Source organism: Hyalella azteca, unplaced genomic scaffold, assembly GCF_000764305.2.
Source record: "Hyalella azteca isolate HAZT.00-mixed unplaced genomic scaffold, Hazt_2.0.2 contig13949, whole genome shotgun sequence".
Taxonomy (NCBI): Eukaryota; Metazoa; Arthropoda; class Malacostraca; order Amphipoda; family Hyalellidae; genus Hyalella; species Hyalella azteca.
In genome coordinates, this window is record NW_025943851.1 from 161594 (window position 1) to 186232 (window position 24639).

General features: G+C 39.6%; 1 protein-coding gene across 1 annotated transcript in view; it reads right to left on the reverse strand.

Moving 5' to 3' along the window:
• Positions 1–4241: 4241 nt before the first annotated feature.
• The window catches only part of LOC108672275 (tyrosine-protein kinase Dnt), a 68375-nt gene continuing 47977 nt past the window's right edge, over positions 4242–24639 (reverse strand). The window contains exons 3-10 of the mRNA XM_018159914.2: positions 17814–18156; positions 16761–16950; positions 15799–16369; positions 13070–13174; positions 11294–11475; positions 7422–7553; positions 5728–5911; positions 4242–5445 (exon numbers count right to left, since the gene is read on the reverse strand). Coding sequence (XP_018015403.2) covers positions 4651–5445; positions 5728–5911; positions 7422–7553; positions 11294–11475; positions 13070–13174; positions 15799–16369; positions 16761–16950; positions 17814–18156 — 2502 coding nt within the window. The 3' untranslated portion in view covers positions 4242–4650. The remainder of the gene's footprint in view (positions 5446–5727; positions 5912–7421; positions 7554–11293; positions 11476–13069; positions 13175–15798; positions 16370–16760; positions 16951–17813; positions 18157–24639) is intronic.

A 24639-nucleotide genomic window follows, 5' to 3' on the forward strand; every position in this document is an offset into this window, starting at 1 on the left:
ATTCGTTCGTCGCTTGCGCTCTGAGCACAAAACGCCAGCTTTTACAGTCAATGCTAACATTCACCGCTCCTAAAGTTGATGTAGGTGCAAGTCATTTCATTGTAAAATTTCAAAATTTGTCTCAAATTGTTACATCTAAAATTGAAAGGCAAAAAAAAAAGAGACGGAATTTGAATAGCGTCCAATACTGTGTCCAAAATCCGATGGTGCATTTACGAAAACTTTTTTAGCTTAACCGTAGTTGCCGGAACAAAAAGTAAAGAAAAATTGTGCACGTCAATTATATTTTCGAACGTAAGAAAACATAAAATAATGAACCATTTTAATTGCTAATTTTGCACTGTTGACCACAAAGCAAAAAAGAAGTTAACGAAAGAGACCTCGATAGAAAAATTTACGCTCACGTAGAGGGAAGCTCACGAAAAGATAAAAAAATTGTGCGAAAATCGACAAAGTCAACTCAGTTTAAGCAGCTATATGTTCCAGAAGCCTAAGGCTGTAGGAGGTGCAAGATATGCAGCGTCAGCCCTAAGCTGCAGTCTGGCGGCAATTGCAGAACCTAAGCGCCTGTAAGAAGGATCATCCAGGATCCTAAGTCGATCACTGGAAGCAGATCTTGCAAGATCGCTGCCGGGAAATTGATATCGTACAACCTGTTCTACCCATAAGATTTGGCAAGACCTAAAGACCTAGTTGAGAACTTTATTTTGGCAGTGAGCCAAGAGTGTTGTGGTTCAGCGATATCAATTTTCTATCGTAAAATGACTTTGTTTTAATTACGAACCTCAAACATGACAGTTAATATAAATAACCTGTTCACGACTTGTGAATCATACGCTTGCCATGAGAATCATCGAATTACTGATATTCTATTAAAATACACAAAATAGGAGCAACAAAAAAAAAGGCAAAAAAATCAAACGAAAAAAAGACTAGCTTTCTCATTGAGTTCATGAGAGAATAATATAATGTAAATTTTTCGAAATAGCCACTATATAAATGAAAATATTCACCCAAGTATCAAAGATATTTTAATTGGTGGAAATTCGATCACATTGCGATGTTGCTACCCGAATGGATAAGTAATAAACCAGCGATTGTCATATACGATTTATTTAATAACATGACACGCTCTCGGTGACTCCAGTAGAAAGGCTACGACATATGATAATAATAATGGTTATTATGATACATCTTCTCAAGCGAAGTAGAAACAAATTGAAGTTATTGACGTCATCATTCTTCCGTTAACATGTACATTATTCAACGTTAATATGTACATTATTTACAGCTATTTACTTAATAAGCAGTCCACCGCACATATCGCGAATTATAGAAACAATACAAATTTTTATCATAAAAGATGAATTCCTTAAATTAGCAGCACGTGCACGAGAGAAACGATTTTTGAGTCTACGTTTTTGCTTTTCTTTTAATTTTGTCCAAGCTTCGAATTTTTACTCTTGAAACGAATTTGATCAGAATAGAAAACTTGAGAACGAGGGTCCATTCTCACAGCTGATATTTCTTCCCTAAATAATTTCTATGATAGAATGTGACGTCTAGAGACCATGAAGAATGTTTTGATAAATTCATTTTGACGATTTCGACTGAACATATTGGGACCATGTGATGCTCAACCTTCCCATTAAGCTTGGTCAAGCCTTTTGTGTTATTAAACTTGGATGGCACTGAGAAATATCTCAGCATTGTTACCTATTCATCAAGATAAATATAATACCAGGTATGTGGCAAATATTCGAGACTCGCATCAAAAATTTTATTTCATGAAACCTTATAACCAGAGAACGCAATACATGTCGACATTTACGTTCTGCATAAAACGGACATGATCATTGGATGAAAAGTTTTTTGCTATTCAAATTGTTAAGAATACAAAAGGTTTTCCAGCATTGTTTAAGGAATCTAAAAACTACAAATTAATTTATAATGGCATTAAATGAAATTTATCGATAGGTGAGGCATTTAGTACGAGCACAGCAAACTGAGATGTCTCAAATTTTGTTTTAAATACATTGAAGTATCGCTTAAATTATTACATAATTAAAGCACAATAGGTTCAATTTCTTAACTGATAATCCCGTTAAAACCTCAGGACATTAATTCCCTTGTTATCTGACAACATCCAAATGATCCAATTTTTAGCACCATAGGAGTAGTCGTTTTCATAAAAATGAATTTACACACTTCTCAAAACTCATTAAATGTAAGGTTGCTTCTCAAATCAAAACAACACATTTGCTTACCTCTTCTCATATGCCTAGAGTAAATTCTATCAAACATGAAATGTATTTAATAAATTCCAGTCGTTTAATTTCATTAAATTGCACACGCACAGCTCGCGTAACACACGATTCATTTGTTCTATTATATTAGAACTATTATATAGTTCTATTCATAAGAGTTACGAAACGACGCCAGAGCGCGCAGTCTCGGTACGCTGGTGTCCGCACGCGGGTAGCAGCAAAGCAAAGCGTCCGCAGTGGCAGCTTCAAAGCACCGAGTCGTCTGGCGTGCAGTGCGGTAATTTAAATATTCCATTCAAGTGCAGCGATATAGCAGTAGAAGCGGTGAGCTTCATCATATCAACAAAGCATGGCATGCCAACAGAATTATTTATACCACGCACAAATGGGATACAATGAAAATGGACGAGACAAACGCGGCAATGTTCAGGGAAGCTTATATTAATTGCGACGGCCATGTTATGAATGGTTTATAAATTTGGGCAGTAATTTCTGGAGAAATTATAACCTGAGTTTTACGACTGCATAGGCACGTTTTTAGTCGGAGTGATGTTCAATTTGCTTCTAAGAAGAAATCTAATCCATTAAAGTTATTAGAAAAAATTATAGAAGAGAATCACCCGGCAGAAGCCATGCCGGATTCTACCCTAACCGAATAAAAAAATGATAGATTAATAGTGACAGCTTGAGATCAACAAAGAGTTAAATTAAAACAATTAGAGGACATTATTCATATACATAGAAAAGTCGCGATGAGAAAAGTTAAAAAACACAAATGGAAACAGTAGTTCAGTGAAGTCACCATCACAAATTGATTTCTATTTTAGGGTGATCATTATTCTACAATTAATTGCAAAGAATGGCTGCTTGACGGACGTACATTGCAAAATATTGAGGACGAAATTCTTTGGCCGATGGCAGCGGACAACAAGCGAGCAAAATATCTACAATTATATTTTAAATGCATTACAATGGATATAATCGAGTGCTCCGTATAACTGGTTCTGAGGATTTTTCCTTCGCCGAGTGATTGGCAACAGATCAGGTCGCAGATAAAAAACAACGCGAGGCCTGAATTGACGGACATTAATTATCAGCCAAAAGGAAGTACCAAAAATTAAGTAACCATTCAATCCGACTGAGGATAATATGGATCATGTCAATCCGACTGAGGATAATATGGAAAAAGTTATGGAACGAGCCCATTTATACGTAATATGAACAGCTAAAATATATACCTGCACAGTACAACACGAACGATTATATTGAGGAACAACCAATTTAATGTTTAGATACCAAAATATCGCCGATCTCTAGCACTCAACTGAAGGCTGAATATTCAACGGTGATTTCCGTTCTTCAATCGTGCTGTCGTGTGAGTTATTTAAAAAAAATAATGCCAAGATTGAAGTCAGTGCAATTTTATTGGACAGAACGAAACATTGAATGGAGTGATACCGTAACAATATATTTCAATGCACGCAATTTCCCTCAAGTAGTAAAAGCCTATTCATCTAAAATTGTTTATAAAAGAAAATAGTTAATTTTCCTAGTTATCGCACATGACATTTTGTTTTATTAATCTTTATTTGAAAATTCAAAAGATGGATAAGCTCGGCACAGGCTAAATGCATTATTCTAAAAGCATCCATACATCGCAAGAATTTCTCTTCGATGTAACTGCATTTTGATCCTCAATCCGCGTGTATTTTCTTAATGAAAAAAACACTAGGGATAATGGCCTACAATTTTTCATGCGAAAACGGCTAATGAATTCAATATTCACAAGACAATTAATGACTAGAAACCACCTAATGCCTACAATAATTCATCTTTTCATAGTTTATTAATATCATCTTGCTTAATTTGTTCATGAGAATAAAAACTGACAGTGGAATAATTTTGCTGTCAACGATTTACTTATTTTTTTTTTTAAATCAACATGAAATTAGAGAAACAAGAAATGATCCAGAAACTGCCGCAACAACATCAAGAAATCCAAGATAGATAGATATTCAAAACTAATGATTATAAAAACATCGCATATAATATCACTCATGAGTTTGATTACTCGTAATCTAACTGCACACCACTCAATGAAGATTATAATATATTACTCAATGAAGTTCCAAAGCATTTATTTATACGTTGATCACTGTAACTCAGAGCCGGATTCATGACTAATATTGCCGAGGAATTTTTTCAAAACACTTTTCTCACTTTAATCTTCGCAAAGTTTATATAGAAAATATTAGAGGTTCTACATTCGATGAAATTAAAGATTTACGAAGAGAAAACTATTGGAAAGACACAGCACATACATTAAAAAACTCTTGTCTTAAACGATATTTTTGCGTGCATCTTCTGGGAGTTCATACTGCGGTCATAAGACGATGGTGTTGCTGGAGTTCGGAAGAGGTTGCGGGGGGCGAGGCGCCCTCACAGGGTGCAAAGACCCATTGGCAGGGGGCAAGGGCGGTGGTACGGAGATCGCTCCATTGGGGAGACGTTGGGGAAAAAATCTCCAGGGCTGCATGTCCCCTTCAGACGTGCTAGGAGTGCTGTACACGTCACCTCCTAAAGTGTCATTAACGTCGGCGTTGACATCTTCGTCTTCGGTGGTCATCTCTTCACCGTTGGCCATTAAAGAAGCAGGCTTTGAATAATGCGGGGCCAGTTGACTGAGGCCCTTCAAGTCAGACTTGGATATCGCGCAAGAAGACGAGGGATTCAAGGAATGCGAGTGGAATTGGTGAGAGAAAGCTTTTATGTCGCCACCCAAAGAAGCAGATGTATTCATTAAAGTCGAGTGGTATCCTTGGTTCAATCTCTTCAGATCCGCACCCACCGACGCTGAATTATGCAGGAATGACGACGCTGGAATGTGATTGGAAAGCTGGAAGTCGTGAACTGTAGGGACCAAAGTTTGGTTTAGGGAGGAAAAAGGTTGCTGAGTTAGGCCCAGTAAATATTCTACCAGAAGCGCTGCTCGCGGGCGATGCTGCGGGTTGATGGCCCAGCAGAAAGCCATAAGTTGGTACAGAACATCTGGACACGTGGCAGGCTGAGCCAAGCGGTAGCCGTCCCTCAGGTAGTCTGGCAGCAGCGACAGTGACAAATCTTGGTACGGCTGCTGGGCCAGAGTACTGAGCTCCCATGCCAGGACTCCCCAAGACCACTGCCAGAATATGAGTTCCAAAGCATGTTTAATGAGTCAGTGAAATCAAGTAACATAAATAACTTCAAATTATGAGCGTATGAACTACATCTCACGCAAATCTTAACATAAGACCACTTCGGCTTAAGCCTGAAAATAATTAGGCCTAAGTTTTATGATCAATCATGGGAATGAAACTAAAAAGAACTTATCTCAGTTACTGATAACTTAAACGACCCGGTTATATTGAAGAAGAAGCAATTTACGCTTTAAGACCAGAATCACGCTTTTAAAAAGACTGACCACATCAGCTGGCTGTGAAGTGACGCCTTCAGTGATGGCCTCGAGCGCCATCCACGCCACGGGCCGAACGATGGCGGCAGCGTCGCCGTTGGACGTGACCGGGGCGAGCACGTGATAGTCCTCAGGGAAGAGGTCGTCAGACAAGGCGGAATCTGCTACACGCAGCTGCAGCTGATCCGTGATGCTGAGGCAAAGAAAAAAACAGATTTAAAGTACTTTTTACTGCATGGTCATGAAAATAATAGATTTGCATGCAGATGAAGCTGGTCCGTGATGTTGAGGCAAAGAAAAACAAACATTTAACGTATTTCATAACGCAAGATCAATAAAATAATTTATCTACACGCAGCTGCATCTAGTTCAGGATGCTGCGGCAAAGAAGAATAAAAAAGGCTACGTATTTTATACCGCCCGCTTATGAAGATAAGTAAAAGGAGTCCGACCGATGAATTCGAATAATGTTATCAGGACCAGTGACCCCCAGAACTGCTTCAAATATCTAGGCAAAAGTTTTTTTAAAAGATTAATCGGTTAAAAATTCATGAAATACAACCGCATAAATACACCTAACAGAAAATAACTGAAAACTTTTCCATGGGCCCAGTTACTAGATTTATCTTATTTTTAAGATTCATGTCAAAAAGATGATATGAGAAAACCAAGCTGATTTCAAATTAAAAATCTAAAAATTATTCCATTTCATCCAAGATGCGCGTGAGCAACGGAAGATTATCAAATTAAAGCTATCAACATCAATATATAATATTTATTTTTTCAATCTGAACGTAGAAATATTTTCAACTGAACAGCAAATAAAATATATCTATGCAAATGTAAGCGGGAAACTAAACCTTTAAACTTTTGAAGTAAACATCTTCAAAACTTTCAGAACTAAGTATTGATCAGGAAGACTGAATTTGAACGAAGATCTCCGAACAAGCATTACACTAACTCGTATGAAAAATTGTTACATTAAAAATATCCAAAAACTACAAACGTGAGTTATGTTGAATCTAGAATAAAAAATTCTATATAAACCACGGCACTAGACAAGGAAAGAATAGATGATATCCAGACAAGAAAAAACTCTCCACGCAAGTGAGGGGAGCGCAGTAGCGAGCGAACAACATGGAAATGAGCACTGGAAGGAGATGGGCCTGGAAATCGAATTAGGCTGAGAAGTACAAGTTCAAAGGAACATTGTAAGAAAGTTGGCTCGTTCACCGACGCACGCCTAGACCAATGCGCTGCTCAGGAAATACGCTTCACTGAGAAAATTTACAAATTGGAGGTCTAGTATCGTGCTCGCATGCAGAAATTTCAAATTTAGATGCAGACATGATTTTTCAGCAATAATTGGCAACGAGTTTTATACAAGCTATTTTCTACGAAGAAAATAATTACCTTTAGGAATATAAAATACTTGTTTATGTCAAATGATGTAAAATATTTATTTAGGTCAAATAAACTTGTAGAATTTTCAAGCAATAAGCGTTTTTATTCCTTTGGAAATTGAAAAGAATTTGCAAAAGCGAGAAAGTAGCCTTTAAGGAGATGGAAGCTTTTTATAAATATCTCAAGACATTGAAGCAATAAGACCAGTTTTCTGATATGGTGTACATCTTCACCCTTCATAAGAAATGCTCGATGCATTAATGGAACGAATAAAATTATTTCATATAAGAGCCACTCACAAGCAGTTGCGTGCAGCAAAATCAGAGTGCAGGATGTTGCAGGAGTGCAGGAAGGCCAGAGCCTGCGCCGCCTGCAGTGCCACCTGCTGCAGGTCCCCAGGAGTTAGGTGCACTGATCTGCTCTTCAGAAACCTGCACAATAACCAAAATGTTCCTGATAATTTTAGATTTCTGACTCGAAAGACTTTAGATTTCTGACTCGAATTCTTGGTCTAAGTTTGGGCTATACTTTGATTAACAATACGTGGTGTATTTGGACTTCGCGAAAGCGTTTGACAAAGTCGACCATGGGGTGCTCTTCAGAAAATTAAGACTGCTGGGAGTCGGAGGTGAATTGCTGGCATGGATCCACAGCTTCCTAACAGAAAGACTACAAGCTGTAGTTGTTGGAGGCTCGAGATCGAGCGTGGCTAAGGTGAAGAGTGGAGTACCACAGGGAACGGTACTCGGCCCAATCCTTTTCCTCATCCACATCGCCGACATAGATGTGGCAGTGAACCACGCCACTGCATCGTCATTCGCGGACGACACCAGGATATTAATGAACATCACAGACAGGACGGACAGTGAGAGGTTACAAGAAGACCTCTCTGCAATATATGACTGGGCCCTAGTGAACAACATGCAGTTCAACGTGACCAAGTTTGAGGTCCTGAGGTACAGAGGAACCGGAAGAGCTGGAATGGATCACCGCTACCTGGCACCTGACAACTCGGAAATCGAAGAGAAGCGACTCGTTCGCGATCTAGGAGTGTTGATGAACAATCAGGTCAATTTTGGTGATCACATACCGGCAATAACCGCAAAAGGTAGACAACAGATGGGGTGGATCTGGCGGACGTTCAGAACGAGAGAAGCGGAACCGATGATCACACTCTTCAGAGCCCTTGTAATACCTATCCTTGAATACTGCTGCCAGCTCTGGACTCCGTTCACACTAGGCGCAATACGGCAACTGGAAGGAGTCCAACGAACCTTTACTTCCAGGATCAGAGGGATGGAGAATTTTAACTACTGGGAGAGGTTACAGCAACTGAGTCTGTACTCACTGCAGAGGAGACGGGAGAGGTATGTCATTCTGTACACATGGAAAATGATAACCGGAATGGTGCCAAACTTCGAGAGCGAGACCTTCAAGATTCAGACATATCACAACGAGAGAAGGGGGAGACTGTGCAAGATCCCTCCCCTGCGTAACAGATCCGCAGTCAGATTTCAATCCCTGCGAGAAGGATCACTCTCCGTGGCAGGACCAAGGCTGTTCAACGCCCTACCAAGGGATCTAAGAGAGGGGGAGTTCGTGTTCCTGAGCACAATCCCAGATCGACCTCCCCTGCAACACTACCAGCGGCGAGAAGCAAGCAACAGCATCGTGCATCAGGTGGCCCAAATGAGGGCGGATGAACGATAATCAGAGGCGGCGATCCATCGTGGCCTGGGACTGCTATGTCCCAAACAAATACTAAGGATACTAAGGAATATAGCGCTCTTTAGTGGGTACGGTCGTATAAATACTTGTCGCAATTTTATCCCTTAAAACTTGCTATAAAAGAATCAAAGCACCTGCAAACACTATTTAAGTACAAAATGAGACGTGGACGAACATTCTTATAAACACCGATCCTATAATAATAATTTTTTACGATGCTTTCGAACAGGAACATAAATTAGAAAAAGCTAAGTTTACCAATTATCAAAAATAAAGATAATTGCTCCTAAAAAAGTAGATATATATCCTTTAATTCATGCATATCCCAGCTGGTCAGTAGCACAAGAACTGTCAATTGTAGGAAAATTATGTGTGTCTATTCTAAGAAAATTATTACAAGTTTCGGCATAACACGCTTTATTGTTCAACAAAGACTGGTGTCACCTTAAATTACGACAGATAATAATCCATAAAAAACAAGTCATAACATCGCGTTTTTCATTATTGCTACATCACCACAGTTGATGAACCTATTTTAGCAGCATGAGTTAAGGAACAGCTCAATTTGTCCGCCTCATGCTCACAAAACCACCATCAAAAGAACTCTCTTTGGCTCTTGACAAGCCAGGATTATCAACAAATCCCAGAGAATTGCCAAGAATGCGCGGGCCATTAACACGACGCTTTCGTCTTCTTCTTCTGATACGAGGCTCACAAAACCTAAAACAAATCTCTGAGAGCTCTCGTCGCTCGACCTCATCATAAATCCATTTGCCGCCATTAGAGCTGAGGCCAGCCGTGCCGCACAACAGTGGCAGCTTGATTCTTAGATAACGCGCCTACTAATACTGCAGAATATCTCAGGCCTTAGACTGAGATGAAGTACGTATTTTGGCTGACACTTCCAGCAAGATTTTATTGCTAAGAAAATGAAAACTAAAGTTATTGTATTCATACAGTGAAGTGAAAAAACCCAATGAGCCCCAACAGTGGCCCGAACAATCAAATGAATCTACACACATACGTACATTTACCGTATTATATTCATAGCTGGAAGTGTTCTTATAACATGTTGTTCCGATCGTCTGAGCCAAAGATTGGGGGTAACTAAATTTTGACGGTTGCACAAAGATAAACAATCTCATACTAAACGCACAAAATTAATTTTATGTAGCAAATACAAGAAAGTTAGCATTTTTTCTGAGTTTAGAGGACACGACATAGCGAATCTTATTAAAATCATGTATAAATTCTCAGGGAGGACTTTACGCTCATAATTCTTTCATACTCATAAAAATAAATAACTTGACATAAAGTAATTCAAAATAACTGGACAGAAAATAACTGGACAGAAAGTAATTCAAATGCAATACACAACCTACAGATTAATAAGCAAACTCGCAAAAGCAGGTTTCATTTTCCAGCATTTTATTGGCGCTGATCGCCCCCGTGCATCCAATTGCCCGAGATCAAGCAGGCGTAAGTGCTGCTCGGTCCTAGGGATCCGCAAGCCGTCGCTCGATCGACAAGCTTCAGCGAGAGGATGGATAGCGTCTAGAGCGAGAGCCTTGCCTTGATGCGTGCCACAGAAATCTTATTGACGTGATAATGGAGCTTCAAAGCTCCCCCGAGAAATTGCGCTACGATTCCGCATTACAGGCAAGTGGAGCGCGCCCGTCGTACTCATGTAACCATAGAAATAAAATAACTTCGCTTCTGCTGCTGACAGCCCGGGATTGCGGGGCGACACGAAGCTGATGGTATGTGCAGGGGTTTTTAGTGCGACGTGTGAAAAACATGTCGAGATCAAATAATAAATAAGCAATAGATCGAATTTCGAGAAATTATTGCAGAAATGTTACAATTTGAGTGAAATGAACACTTGGAAACACTAAGCAAAGGTCGAACGCTTGAAAACTGCCTAGGGAAAATCTGATGCGGCTAAACGAAAGATAGAGTCGAATTGAGATAGGTAAAATAATACTGCATTTAACGTATCGATTGAATTCCAGGGCTGCATTTTATATATGAACCCAAAAGTTTTGTTAATAAGTCTTCTCTATAGCAAACAATGTGGAAAACGATAGATAGCAACATTTACAAAATACTTATTGAAGATGATCATTATAGCCTCACCATGTACGCATTTTCAAACTTATCGTCTATAAATGATCAGTAAGCTAAATTTTTTCAGTTTAAATGGTAGACCAGTTAATGAATAAGAAATTTGAACTATTCTTGGTTACCCAGGTGTATTTTTGCTGGATTTATGAGCATCAGAAATAGGGTGCTGATGTCACGCCATTCAAATCACGAATTTATATCGACGAAATAACGTTAATAAACGTTTTTCAAACATCAGATGCCTGGTGTGGTGGGCAAACGAAATTCCAAAACAGTAATTAATTTTACCAACAAAGATTTTTGTTAAATATCCACTCACAATTTGAGGTTATGGAAGGCAATGTCGGGGAAGATGACAAGTGGAGGAGCGGAGGCTGCGAGGGACACGGCGGCCATGGAGAGCACAGCTCTGTGCTGCACGTTAGCCAGCCGCGCCACCTCCCTGCACAGCTGTCGTACCTGCTGCTGTCCTGCACTGCACTGCACTGTCTTCACCAGCACCTGCACCGCAAATACCGCACCACTTATTATATTTTGTATAGATTCTGTATATATATACTTTTTATAAATATAAATTTTAAGAAATGTTTACACATATGTCAATCAAATTTATGGACACTCGTACAGCACTCGCACATATGTAAATAAAATCAAAGGGGAGAGGCTTTTTGGAAATAAATACTGAAACCAATTGATCGATTTTTACAGGCCTCTGCGGATGTAAAAAATAAAATAGTATACTTTTACATTGCTGTAAATTTTAACAGATAGTATAGCATCGCCAAAAGAATATATACATTACCCGCTGCAGTACGACAATGTTCTCGTACTTACAATTTTAAAGTGAGAGCAAATAATTAACTTTTCATTTCATAATTTAGCAACATGATGAAAAAATAGTCCCAGTTTTTATAGTTTCTTTAAGAAATTTCCTTCCCAAAGAAATTATAAAACCATTAAGTTCCCTTCAGTTGTAGCCTGAACTTGACTCGATCGAAATGTATAAACCCCGATCGAACGCTTGCAAATGGAATTGCTAAATTGCAAGAAGATATATGGAAAAGTGCATGCCATTGTTGTTTCATGTTTCAACAAACTTTATTGAAAGGATGTTATCGCTAACGCAGCAACTATCAATCTAACAATAATACAAAAATATATACAAAAAATATTCACGCATTCACTCGAATCATTCGTGATAGGCAAACTTTATTGTCTTCATATGAAATTATGATCACAACCAAGACATTACTGAGTTTCGCTTCATCATCAAATAAAACATTCGACTAAACACGGTGAAGTGCACGTGTGATGTATTCACGATATAATGTATCATCCAGTAAGTCAACAGCAATCTTGAAGAAACGTATCATATTATTAAGGAAGGCGGCTGCGTTGGGCATGACAGCTACAATCGATTAGGGGCAACGGGACGTTAATTGCGTCAGCTAATTGCCGTGGCAGAAACAGATGGAGCGCTCCGTGGAGTTTTCTTCTCTTAAGAGCATCGTCACTGGGGATTGTCGGCCACACATTGACATTAATGAAGAAATCTACAGCAGACTGCGTAGAAATATGGGATTGTCATAATTTATCATTATGTTTTTTGTTGTTGGGTGGATGAAAAATCAAGAACCGACACTTCTATGTTCATCTTGCTCCTTCTTCCGTTTGTTGATTTGATATAATGAAAAAAATACTGCAGACTCGGATGAAATGCTGTATTTAGGAATCAATATAGTAATTATACAGAAGGCTTTCCCGTGTTCATTGATGCTGAGTTCCGAACAATAACTTCAACGGCCCATGCATTTCCCCTTGTGACTAATTAATCTAAACAATCAAAAAAATTTAAAAGCGTACACTACTCATTTAACGTCAAAACATACAAAACGCTATTACCGGGGCTTTAGTACACATATACTTCCAATAATTTTATTCAGATCTGAATAAGTTTATATAATATGCTTGCTCTCGGGTAGCGTAGCGTAAATCTGGAAATGTTTCTGAAAAATTTAGCATAAGTTTGCAATGTGTTTTATCTTAAGAAGCAACTCCCTCGTATATTTCTCCTACATAACTAAGCAGCACTTGCCTGAGTGTCAGGATGAGGGGAGTCCGCCTGGATGCAACCGCGGTACAGTCGCCCGTAGCGGCCCTCCAGCAGCACGCATGTCAGACGCACGCGTCGTCTGTCAACCTGCGCGTGCAACATACATTTTTTTTGTGAACATACATTTACAAGCGAATGAATGGGTAGATGCAACAATATAAAATAATATGTGGGTATGGTTGAACCCTATTTACCGCGCAAGCTTCGGCGATTTCTGTATTTTTTTATCACAACATCGCAAATACGACCAAGCACAGCACATCTATCACAGAAAATTTGCACGATGCCGCTGCATACATTTAGACCTCGTACTGCTATTAACTCATTTTGCTCTCTTGTCGTACTTATCTACGCAGATCGGCAGCTCTGTTCACAAACACAACTCGTGTATCTCTGTATCTCATGAATCCATATGCTTTTGCGACTTCCGCATCTACTGATGCCCGATGCTCTACATTTCTGCGTCTAGTAGACTGCTCAGCTCTGGTGACTTCCGCATCTACTGATGCCGAATGCTCTGCCATTTCTGCGCCTCGTAGCATGCTGTGCTCTTGCCATTTCTGCGCCTACGGATCCCCACAGCACAATTCTCCCAATTTAGTAGAGACGTCTCAGCAATAAATTTGCCACGCAGCTCTTGGATACGACGCAGTCTTGCTTGCCCGTACCAAACGGGTACGGCTCTTATTGGACCTATTTTCAAGAAAACCTATCAAAATAGAGCATTTATTTGAACTCGTGCAGTATGTAGATATGACGCGGTCATACGCTTAACACTATTTCATGTAAATGGGTCATTAATATAAAAACGGATACACCCAAGTAGAATATTTTGTCCACGTGTCCATAAATGCAGTTATATGGACCACATGTCCATGGACATGAACACATGTTCATGTCCTTTTGGCAGCGTGAGATAAATGAAAATAAATCTTCAATACAAAAGAAACACGAATTTATAAAGTACATTCGAAAATCTGAAGACCTATTTGAAAATAATTGAACAATTCAGCGTCAAGTGTGGTACCGGACAAAAAAGGAATTAAGTAATAAGTCTTGGCAAAATGTAAAAATTAATCACACATGTTTTCAGATTTGAGCAAGAATGCGTTGAGAATATACGGATCATGTGCAAAGAATGCGTGAACAATAAATGTACTGTTCCGATGAGAAAGCTGTGAATGAAATCAAGATAAGCATTGATATTTGCTAATCGGAAGCGTTTATACTGTTCTCGGTCATATGTAGGCCAGCTCACAGATTTAACGCAAACTAAGAATTAAGTCAGATAACAGTTATTTTAATTACATAAGAACTTGACAAACCACACACTAGTGCCCATATGCGTGGCTGTGAGTGGAAGAAGGCGGTGTATGCAGGCTCCTCGAGCCATGCGAATAAAAGACGTGAGAGTCTCTCGGCCAGATACTCTACGGAGCTTCTAACTTTTAAGAGATTTTTTATGAAAATTCATAACTCGCTGAATTCCTAAACCGCATGCAAACATCAAGTATTTTAATAACACTACCGTCTTCCAGTAAAAAAAGCGATACGTTTGTGGAAATACTCATATGGACAGGACCGTTATTTTTATTTTTTAGGCCATTTCGTATGGTACCAAAATGCAAAAATAAGCTTTCAAAGGAGTCCCAGCTACCATATCCCAATTTAATAATTAATAAAAAGGTAAAAAGAATTTTAAAAATCTGAAAAGTCATTGCTTATAAATATTGTTTAACAGCACAGTTTGACTGAGTAGAATAAAGTACATGAATGAAGGAGAATGCCTGCAAGATGCAAAAATAAGTCTCATAAAAACAGTTTATAGTTTCGATAAAAAAAATTATCTCGTGCATTTTAAACACCCGCAGTTTTCAGTGATCAGAACCAACACCCTCAGTGTTCGTTAATGCATCCTAAAGCGTCCTAGAGCAGCAAAGGTCTCTGAACGTTCCCTTCATAAATTTCCCTCATGACACAAAGGGAAATTTTCCGGCAGTTGCTCAGCGTGCATAAATTCTTGCTCGGTGGCTCGTGTGGAGCAGAGCACTCGAATGTTTCGAGCGCTCATCCATCTCTCGCGTCCGTCAAGCCTACAATAATTTAAGTCGAGGCGGCGACCTCATAAAATAAGCTATTTGTGCTGCTCCTCTTCGACGCCTCTACAGCTCGCGTGAGAGCCCGGCGGAAGCTGTCACTTCTCTGCCCTATTGGAGCTGTACAGACAATTGCCGACACACAACCAGACAGGAATTAATGTTCTTGTCGTGTTTTTATGTTCCTCAATAGTTGCGGCAGATAAAATAAACGCATTCATTACTCATGAATGTATTTAACATAAATAGCAGTGTCAACGAAATCGAGCTATGTGGTTTGCTGTTTATAGCCATTAGGCTGTAAGCGAGAAAATAAGAACAAGAATATTAAAAGATGACACGGAAAAATGAGTTCATGAACAGATTATCTGAATCGATACAGAATACACGCTGATTCCCGAAAATAAGGAAGAAAGCGAACCAAGCCATGAATGCAAAAAAATTAGGAAAAATTTAACCCACACCGGCAGTAAAATGCGAAAATGTAACAAAAATGCGATCACGGATGCACAAGAGCAAAATCTTTCTCATAAAACAAACCAGAAAATGATCGACCCTCGGAAAAAAATGTAACTTTTGCGTCGCCACATCACATCAGCTATTGATGTCACTCACCTGGAGGTGCTTGAAGTTCTCCTGCATCTGCGCCATGCAAGGGTCGACGAGAAGCTCGCGTTTATTTATCGTACTGTTGCGACTGCCGCCAGACGCCGTCGTGGTGAGTGTGCAGTTTTTGGAGCCTCCCAGAGATCCTGTGGTCGTGGGCCGGAAAGTTGGGAGGCTGCAGTCACGAGCCAAAGATCCGGAGATCTTTGGCCCAGAGATGCTTGCCGGGTGAGACAGAGATGCCGTTGACATAGGTCCGTATGTTAGGGAGGCAACCGAAGTACTTCCAGCGGGCGTCGACAGTGACGCCGCAGAGGCATTGTGCTCGCGTACAGACGTTGAGGAGGAAGAGTTCCTCGGCAGTGTTTGGGTCGGTGGATGAGGCAATGTTTGCGTGGGGCTAACAGGCAGCTGCGTAAGAGACGCATAACAGTTGCTCGTTACTGACGAGGGAAGTGTGTAGGTGTGTGTGGATGGAGTGTATGTGTGGTTGGTTGGTGTGTAAACGTTGTTTGATAGGGGCGATAGCAGGGAAGAAGTGGTGCCCACTCGCGATTTCTGGTCGCTTCCGCAGTTGGACCTGCGGTGCGAGATTAGAATTGACGTTTGGTTGCCAGAGAACGCTCAACTGCGACAAAGCCCTTATATCACGTGACATATGAACAACAGAGAAAAGGAAATGTTAAACCCAAAAAGGAAGTTCGAATGAAACTCAAGAGAAGATCGATTTTAGTCAAATTAACGATTCTTCAGCTTTTACCGTAGAGGTACAAGCTACTGAATCCAGTAAAAGCAACAACATAAGCTATATAATCGTAAACTCTTCACATGTTCTCAGATAAAAATCAGCGCATAACCTTCACCCCCAAAATTCGCTCAAAAAATCGTTCGAAAACCTCGCGGACCAAGTAAAGAAACATTCGATTAAAATAAAATAGAAATACAGAGCTGCGTCCAGCCGCCAAACTAACGTAAGGGTGCAGTGGTCGCGCTGCCTCTTCTCCCTGACGCGTCGCCTCACGAAGGCGGCGCCCAGGAGGCTGAGCACCACCATCAGGAGAGCCCCGGCGCCGCACAGGCCGTAGTACAGCGCTGGGGATACCAGGGCGGGGGGATCCTCCTGGGGGTCTTGGTGTGGGGCGTACGCACCAGAAGACTGACCTGGAATGACGCGCAGCAAGAATGTCAGAATCAGGCAGTGCATTTAAAATTTTTACGCAATATAAACTGTACCGCTTTTTTCTTTCACTTGTTAACGAACCGGCGTTAAGTTGAAGCGAACTCCCCTGGTATCCTTGGAATGGCGAGGAACAAGAGGGACGAAAACAGATTAAAAAAAGCATTTATCATGGAAAAGTGAATTTTTCATGAATTTTAAAAGCTGAAATTTGTACAATCGTCAAGTTTCGAGATTTTTGACTATATATAATTCGTTCGTACGTATGAACGGAATATTGTGGGCATCATACCTAACCCTAATCGGTGTAAGCGATGACTTATTAATTAATGTGATGACCAGTTTCTTTGCCTTATAAGGTACTCCATCCCAAATCACTAACGAGCTTGACAGATTAGAAAAAGGACAATGAGTAGAAAAGCGTTCTTAATGAGGTTAAAGGTAAGACACTTGATAAGGCATACAAAACCCGGGGAAACATCAATAAATATTCCTTAATAAATTCAAAATAACTAGCCAATAAAACAAAGAATGATATTCGAATTCGGCCACAATTCCTCTAAAGATGAAGCCAAAAATTTAAATTCCACCAAAAACTTGCAACGGAAAAGTTGGAACTTCCCCGGCACGCTTCTTAATGTAGCCTTTAAAGAATATCGCGGCAAAATACTTGAATAAACTTGCATTCATCACGACCACAGGAAGGAACGTGGCATATTGAATGGTAACTAGGCAGATATTCAAATGCCCACCGACAGACACTCAAAAAGTTAAAAATGAATTGACACAGAAAGCTCTTGTATATCCAGAGTAAATTTATTCATGGCTTCGAAAAGTTTGTGCCCACCTTGAAGGCAAATTTTCCTCCGTCTAAAATAGAGTTCTATCGGTGGCAAGGAAGGTCTGTGCGACGTCACATTGATATTCAGAGTGACATAGACTTCAGCGCTCGCGGCTCCGGTACACGGAAGATGGAGTGTGAAAGTTGTTGGTTTGGTAGGCACGTTGCCCGACAATGAAATATTTAGGTAAGGGGGAGCCAGCACAACAGGACCCTTCCTCTCGTCGTTTTTGTCTTTCTTCTTCTGCTTCCGACTTGGTTTACTTTCATCCAAATGATCTTTGCTTTTGGAGTCTTGGGAGTCGTCCTTCTCACTGTCTTCTGTCTTCAGAGCGATGTTGTACTGCAACTGAAACGAAAGAAAATATACATTGGTTGTGGGCAAAGAAAGTGTGAATTTCTTCCAACATCATGCACTATGAAAAAAGTTAAATAATTTATGTATGGGAAAACAAAGAGACCGTAAACAATTTAAATTGCACTTATCACATAAAATACATAGAATTAAAAACACATCAAGTATGCACGGACTGACAGCTAATTCATCTATTAAGTGGCAAAATTATTATGTCAAATAGGTGGCAGGAAAAGATCCCAAAAAGTACAGCACGCACAACAATATTCACTAAAAAGTTCTGACGAACGGATCATTTTAATTAACGACTGGCTTACCCGCCTAGAAAAGTTGCAGAGTCAAGAACAAATTTAGTTGCTGGCGCCTTGGCAAGGCAATGAAGACGTCATGTTTGTCGGAGTCCCAGGAGAAAAGGACAGAAGAAGACTTTGATTTTGTGGACTAGCGGGCTACTCAGAGTCCCAAAGTTAGTTAAGGGAAAGTTAGGACAACCATTGCGCCAAGGATACGAGCCCTCGACATGAACGACAGTAGCAGCATACCAAGAGGTATGGTGGCCTCAAGTAACTTACGTACATTCCATGTAGTAAAGAAATACTCTAAATAAATCTTTACAACGCACGTCATAATTTAAAAGCAGAACTATTACAGTTAGAGCAAAATGCATTACCAGTGAAATGTATACGAAGATCGATTATCCTAATGTATTGCCCAAAAAGTAAAAACCGCCAGTCCTCAAGAACACAAACGTACGTTGGGTTTGGGTTTCATCATTTAATTATTTTTCAGTTATCGTAAATAATAAAATACTATTCTCAGTTTAATTGCAGCTATCACGTACATCTTACGACCGGCCAGGGAAGCCTCACACTTGAAAACTTGTGACAGATGAACATCACAACTTCGGCACTGATGAGATTACCTTAGAAATGTTATTAGGCTTCAGGTTCTGAAACTTGGAACGGCAAATGGAACTTAGTTTTTGGTTCAGCCTTCGCTTCAGTATTTTAAATGAATTCAGGCTGCAGGAAAGCTCAAAGAAGGTGAGCCGAAATTGGACAGAAAGTTTCAAGACGAGAAAAAAGTTTGAGCATCACGATTTTGTACGTTGTATAGAAAATACATCAATTGCTTTATAACCTCAATTTGTACTTGACTCTGATAAAAAGAAAAAAATTAATTCACAGAATTGACTTGAAGCGGGCGGATAAATCAACGTCAGTGGATGATGCAAACTGATATCGCACACGTTCATGACAGTAGTATAGCAATAATATACGTCATCGAGACAGTGGGGTAAATCCAACTATATCATTGAGCGCGTAAATTAATACACAGAAATCCATGCCAACAGCGGCACAATTAAGCCTCATAGTGAATGGCTTCTGTTTGCTCCTTAAAACTTGATCCCACAACGATCCTTTTCGACGATTCTCATTCAGGGCTCCTCTTAGATCACCCATTTCTGTGCATCAAATAATGGAGTCCCTCATCAAAGTTGACCCCTACCCCCCCCCCCCCAACATCTCTTCCAAGCTTCATTTCGTCAGCCCTCCGAGTTCATGAACTGAGAACAATCAAGTTTATTAATCAGACTCGTACATCGATTGACAGCCTTGAAAAAATTCGCGCGTTGTGAATAAAGTTGTGAAAGGTCTCATGGATGCTGCTTAATATTGAGAAATCATACAAAAAATAATTTGTGGGAACTTTACTACACGTGTACGTGCAAAAGTGAACTAATTATAGATTAGTTATTGTAATAGTAAAAAATACTACTACTAATGATATTAATAATAATAATTTACATCGCAGAACATTCACAGCTTGTTGCGGTCTTGGACACGCAACTCACTGCTTTAATTTTGTTTTGCTTAACCGCCCGGCCTTCTCGCCGATTCTGACCAAAACTGGCGCACAGAGCTGGTATCGAACCCGCACCTCTCTGCTCTAATCTTGGTATCCTGAACTTTAACCACTGGGTCAAATTATTCAAAATATTATCTTTAAAATTTTTGAGTTTGAAAACGATCTGCATATCTTCGAAGTGGAAATCAGAGCCTGGGACTGCTACGTCCGAAACAAGTACCAAGGGTACCAAGGACCAAGGATACATAATGTTATCCGTTAAGAATGTCTTCGAAATGTTGGTCCACCGAGTCAATAAAAAAAATAAACAAAACTCAGTGTATAATTCCCAAGTTACTTCCAACGTCAATTGGAAAATCTAGAACGAATTGTTAGAACTATTATAAAGAACTAATGAAGTTTGGAACATTTGCAGGCATGAATCGTAATTGCAAACACAGATAGCGTATCAGAACCATAGAGGGGACCCTTACACGCCCCTGCTGAAAGCTTCAGCTAACAAGGGGCCTTGACATCGCCATGAAAATTTGTCTCTCTTCAAACCTATAAGGATACAATGGACTTTCTTCGCCCCACACTTGGCTGTTATCACCAAAAGTTACACGCAAAAGTATCCTCATCATTCCAGGCAAATACCACGGGCGATTCCAGCGCATTGAGGCGCGTAAGGAGTCTCTGCGATAGCATCTTGGCTTCTAAATTGGCATCACGAGTCCTAAACTCGCGGGAGTCACGAACAGATTTATGGCTTTTGCTTCAAGTCCCTAGACTTCTTCACAAGCTGTCCATACACAGCGGCTTCTAATTTACGGAGGTGAAGCTCATTATTTTCTTGTGTTGGGCCCATACATGAAACATAAGGAGATAACAAAAGGGTCGACTAGATTATTTATCCTAGAAACCCAAGATATTTCGACACGGTTTACATCTTATGTTCGTCACAGGTAGTAAAAATTTATGTGAATCATTTTTAGAAGATAAGCTCAAATGCCTGAATTCAGGATATTCACCACCTTTCCCGAAATAAATTAGTAAGCATAATGAGAGCGGGAAAGAGATCTACGTAAGTGGATTGTTCAGGCTCGGAGCAATAAGTAAGGGAGACAGAAGGCAATATTTCGAGCGTGTCGAGTCTCTGGTTAGCTTTATTGCAAGTTGTGGCGGGCGCGTTAGCACCACATTGAGCTAATTAACGTCACTAAGCTCTGAGCCATCTTGTGACATGGGCACACTTAAGCCCACGCACGAGAAAGCTTGTAAACAAAGACACACTGAGTAGAATAAGTTAACTTATTAGAGAATGAATCTGAATGTTATGTAAGTTTATTTGACGCTGGTTAAGTCGTCAAATTTAATGCATTTATCAGTCAATAATAATTACTATTTTATAATTTCAAAATTGTGCTGTAAAGTGAAAGCATTATCGCTCTTGAACATTGGGCATCGGTATTTTCATGAGCTGTCGATAGCAATATTTTTTGTACTGAGTACAGACTCTTTTTTTCCCTTCAGTGGACGTGGTCGAATAAAAGCAAGGGCAGCAACAACGCAGAGCGCAAACTAAGCACAACAAGGCACCGTGTCACTGATAGACTACTGATAATCCCACACCATTGATGCCATGGTAAATATTGACTGTAGAAACTCAATTAAGCGACTATCGCGTCAATTTATGACCACAGCTCATGATTTTCTCCTTAAAAGAAGCTAATTGAATTGCTAACTGATACCATGGCGATGAATGTCCAGCCTTTCTCCTCAAGAAAAATTAATTAAGGAACCTGCTAACTCGCACACGCTCGAGGAACTCTCTTCTGCACCGAAAATTTATTATAATAACTACAGCAAGACTATTCTGGCGGTGGGAGTAATCTGAAATAATGGTTGATAAGCACGCGACATAATCGATGTTCTGCATGTGTATAATATCGCAGTTAATCAGCAGACTGCAATATAAGCGAATCGAGAGAACGCAACATGCAAGGTTCTTTTGCAATGCACGAGGCTGTGTATACATTGTGCGGGCTCTGTACAAAACCACTTAGCGTGGCCCAAAGTGATATTGTGTGATAGCTTTACCGCTCATATTTATCTCCACAAGAAACCGAGCGAAAAATATCTGAATAAAAAAGAATTTGTATTTAGAGTTCAACATTTTATAAAAGATTGTTAATTGTTTGACCAAATTATTTTCTAGCGCAAATCCATGCCATAACTGTCGTGAGCAAAGAAAAATATAACGAAATCTGTACAAATCTTGTAACACAATTAAGTATGATTCCAAAGCATGAAATAGATTAGCGTATTCCTATTTATATTGATGAACGGCTATACTAGCTGTTGTAATCCGTAACAAGTCGTTCAACTAACAAGTCGGAATCCTCGGGTAATTTTGCAGCCAGGATAAAATTACTATTCCGTATATAATATCAATACTTAGTTTTAAACAGATGTGTTAAAAACCGATGTGTGTTCAGTAAAGATTGTACCGTTCACACTTAATCCCAGCAAGAGCAATAACGCAAGAGTGTAGATAATCTCCCACAATGAAGGAATCTGTTGAATGTTTACGTAGGTTGTGGAGGCGGCCGCGAAATGTCGGCCCCAGCATTACACTAACAACCCCCAGGGGAGACTGTCGTAAAACATGTGCACGTCCTGAGCTAAATTTATGTAGAAGGAAGACCTAAATTTATATTGTACGAACAGAGCAAATAAGAAAAAATGTCTAACATTTGACAAAAAAAAAAATACGGTAAGCTTACGGCGCAGGGCAAACCAGCCGCCAACGGCTAAAACAAACAAAGCAAAAATCAAACAGCTTTATTCAGACAGGTAGATTTATTTAACCAAATTGATTTTATTATTCAGATAAATTCATTTTATCAGTGAGATTTATTTGCTCTGGTAAATTTCATTAATTAGACATATTTAATGACATAGGAAGATCAGGGTTGAAATCAAAGCCATGGTTTCCGTAGAATAATTTTAAAAATTACACACATTAACCACGGCTAATTTTTAAAGAAATATCCGAAAAATGGGAGACCTGAACCGTAGAGGATTCACAGTCTCAACAAAAATTAATTGAACTTCGAAAATAGTGAAAACAGAAAAAATGAAAGAGAATTCATAGAAGGTATTAAATATTCAACGATTAATGAAACCATATGTTGCATTGCACTTTTATAATAATAACGTGCCATTGCACATTAAGATCAACAATTTGGCTAATAAGTCTGAATTTATAGGGATTATTCCACTTCAATAAGCACGTTGATAATAATTCGCCCCTAGTGATAATAATAAATTCCGTACAAAGGAACTGTACATTTATCATCAGTAGGACAAAAGTTAATGTGAAACGAAACTTGAGTTAAGTAATTCATGAAAATGGTTAAACAGTTGCAGGAGTTTAATGATAATTAAGGTGGTTGAAACTAATTATAGGAAAATTAATAGTTTTGCCCCACACAAAAATTGTGTACACGAGGAATAATCCACCGAGTGAGATTTACGTGCTTACGGGCACTGAGAAATAATAAATCTGATGCAAAGATCCCATACGGTGCTCGTACCCTGAATACAAGCTGTAGATCAACATTTATTCCAGATCTATGACCCGACGTGTCGAAAATTTTCTCTGATCCTTACAAAATCTTTTCAAATTGACGGATACTAAACGGATACTTGAAAAATATCCTTCAGTGTCGTGTAGGTGCATGAAAACGTAAGCGAAAATTAATAATGTTTGCATCCGTACATCATAAATTTTAAAAAGAGAAAACATCCGTTTAGTTTAAAAATTTTATGAACAATTAATATTTGCACAGAACTCTTAGCTACCTCACTTGTTCACAGCACAAATGCGTAGAAGCTCAAGATATCTAAGATAAAAAATACTTCAACCTAAACATGATCGAATCAAGTCAAATTTTAAAAATGAACATTAGGTAGAAAATTGTCACTTTGAATAAATACATACCTACTCGGCATATTCTAGCACTTTTCTAGGTCGCCCATGAATTAATCACAAATCGATATTTAGAAAAAATATAATGTTGAATTTTTCTGTGATAAGAACATGAAACATTTCCATTACATTAATTTTGATAGTTATTGTAGTTTCAAATTTGTCTAAATATATGTTGTGCTAAAAATGCCACTTTCCTCGCACAAAATTCGCAGAACAAAAAATCTCCAACACCGCGTCTTTGATTGTCTGGTTCGATTAGAAAAGAAATCCGAGCGGCGCGCAGGACGCGACGGTCTGAAATTAGCAGAAATCGGGAGACGCTGCCGGCACCTCGCTTATCCAGTCCAATTAGTGAGACGATCGTTCGTGTGGCGCTCGTGTGGCAGAAAGACGTCTGATGACGGCAGCCACACAGATGGCTTCCTACGGCGCTCGTGTGGCAGAAAGACGTCCGATGACGACAGCCACACAGCTGGCTTTCTACGGCGGTCGTGTGGCAGAAAGACGTCCGATGGCGGCAGCCACACAGCTGGCTTTCTACAGCGGTCGTGTGGCAGAAAGACATCCGATGGCGGCAGCCACACAGCTGGCCTCCTACGGCGCTCGTGTGGCAGACTGTCTAGTGACAGCCA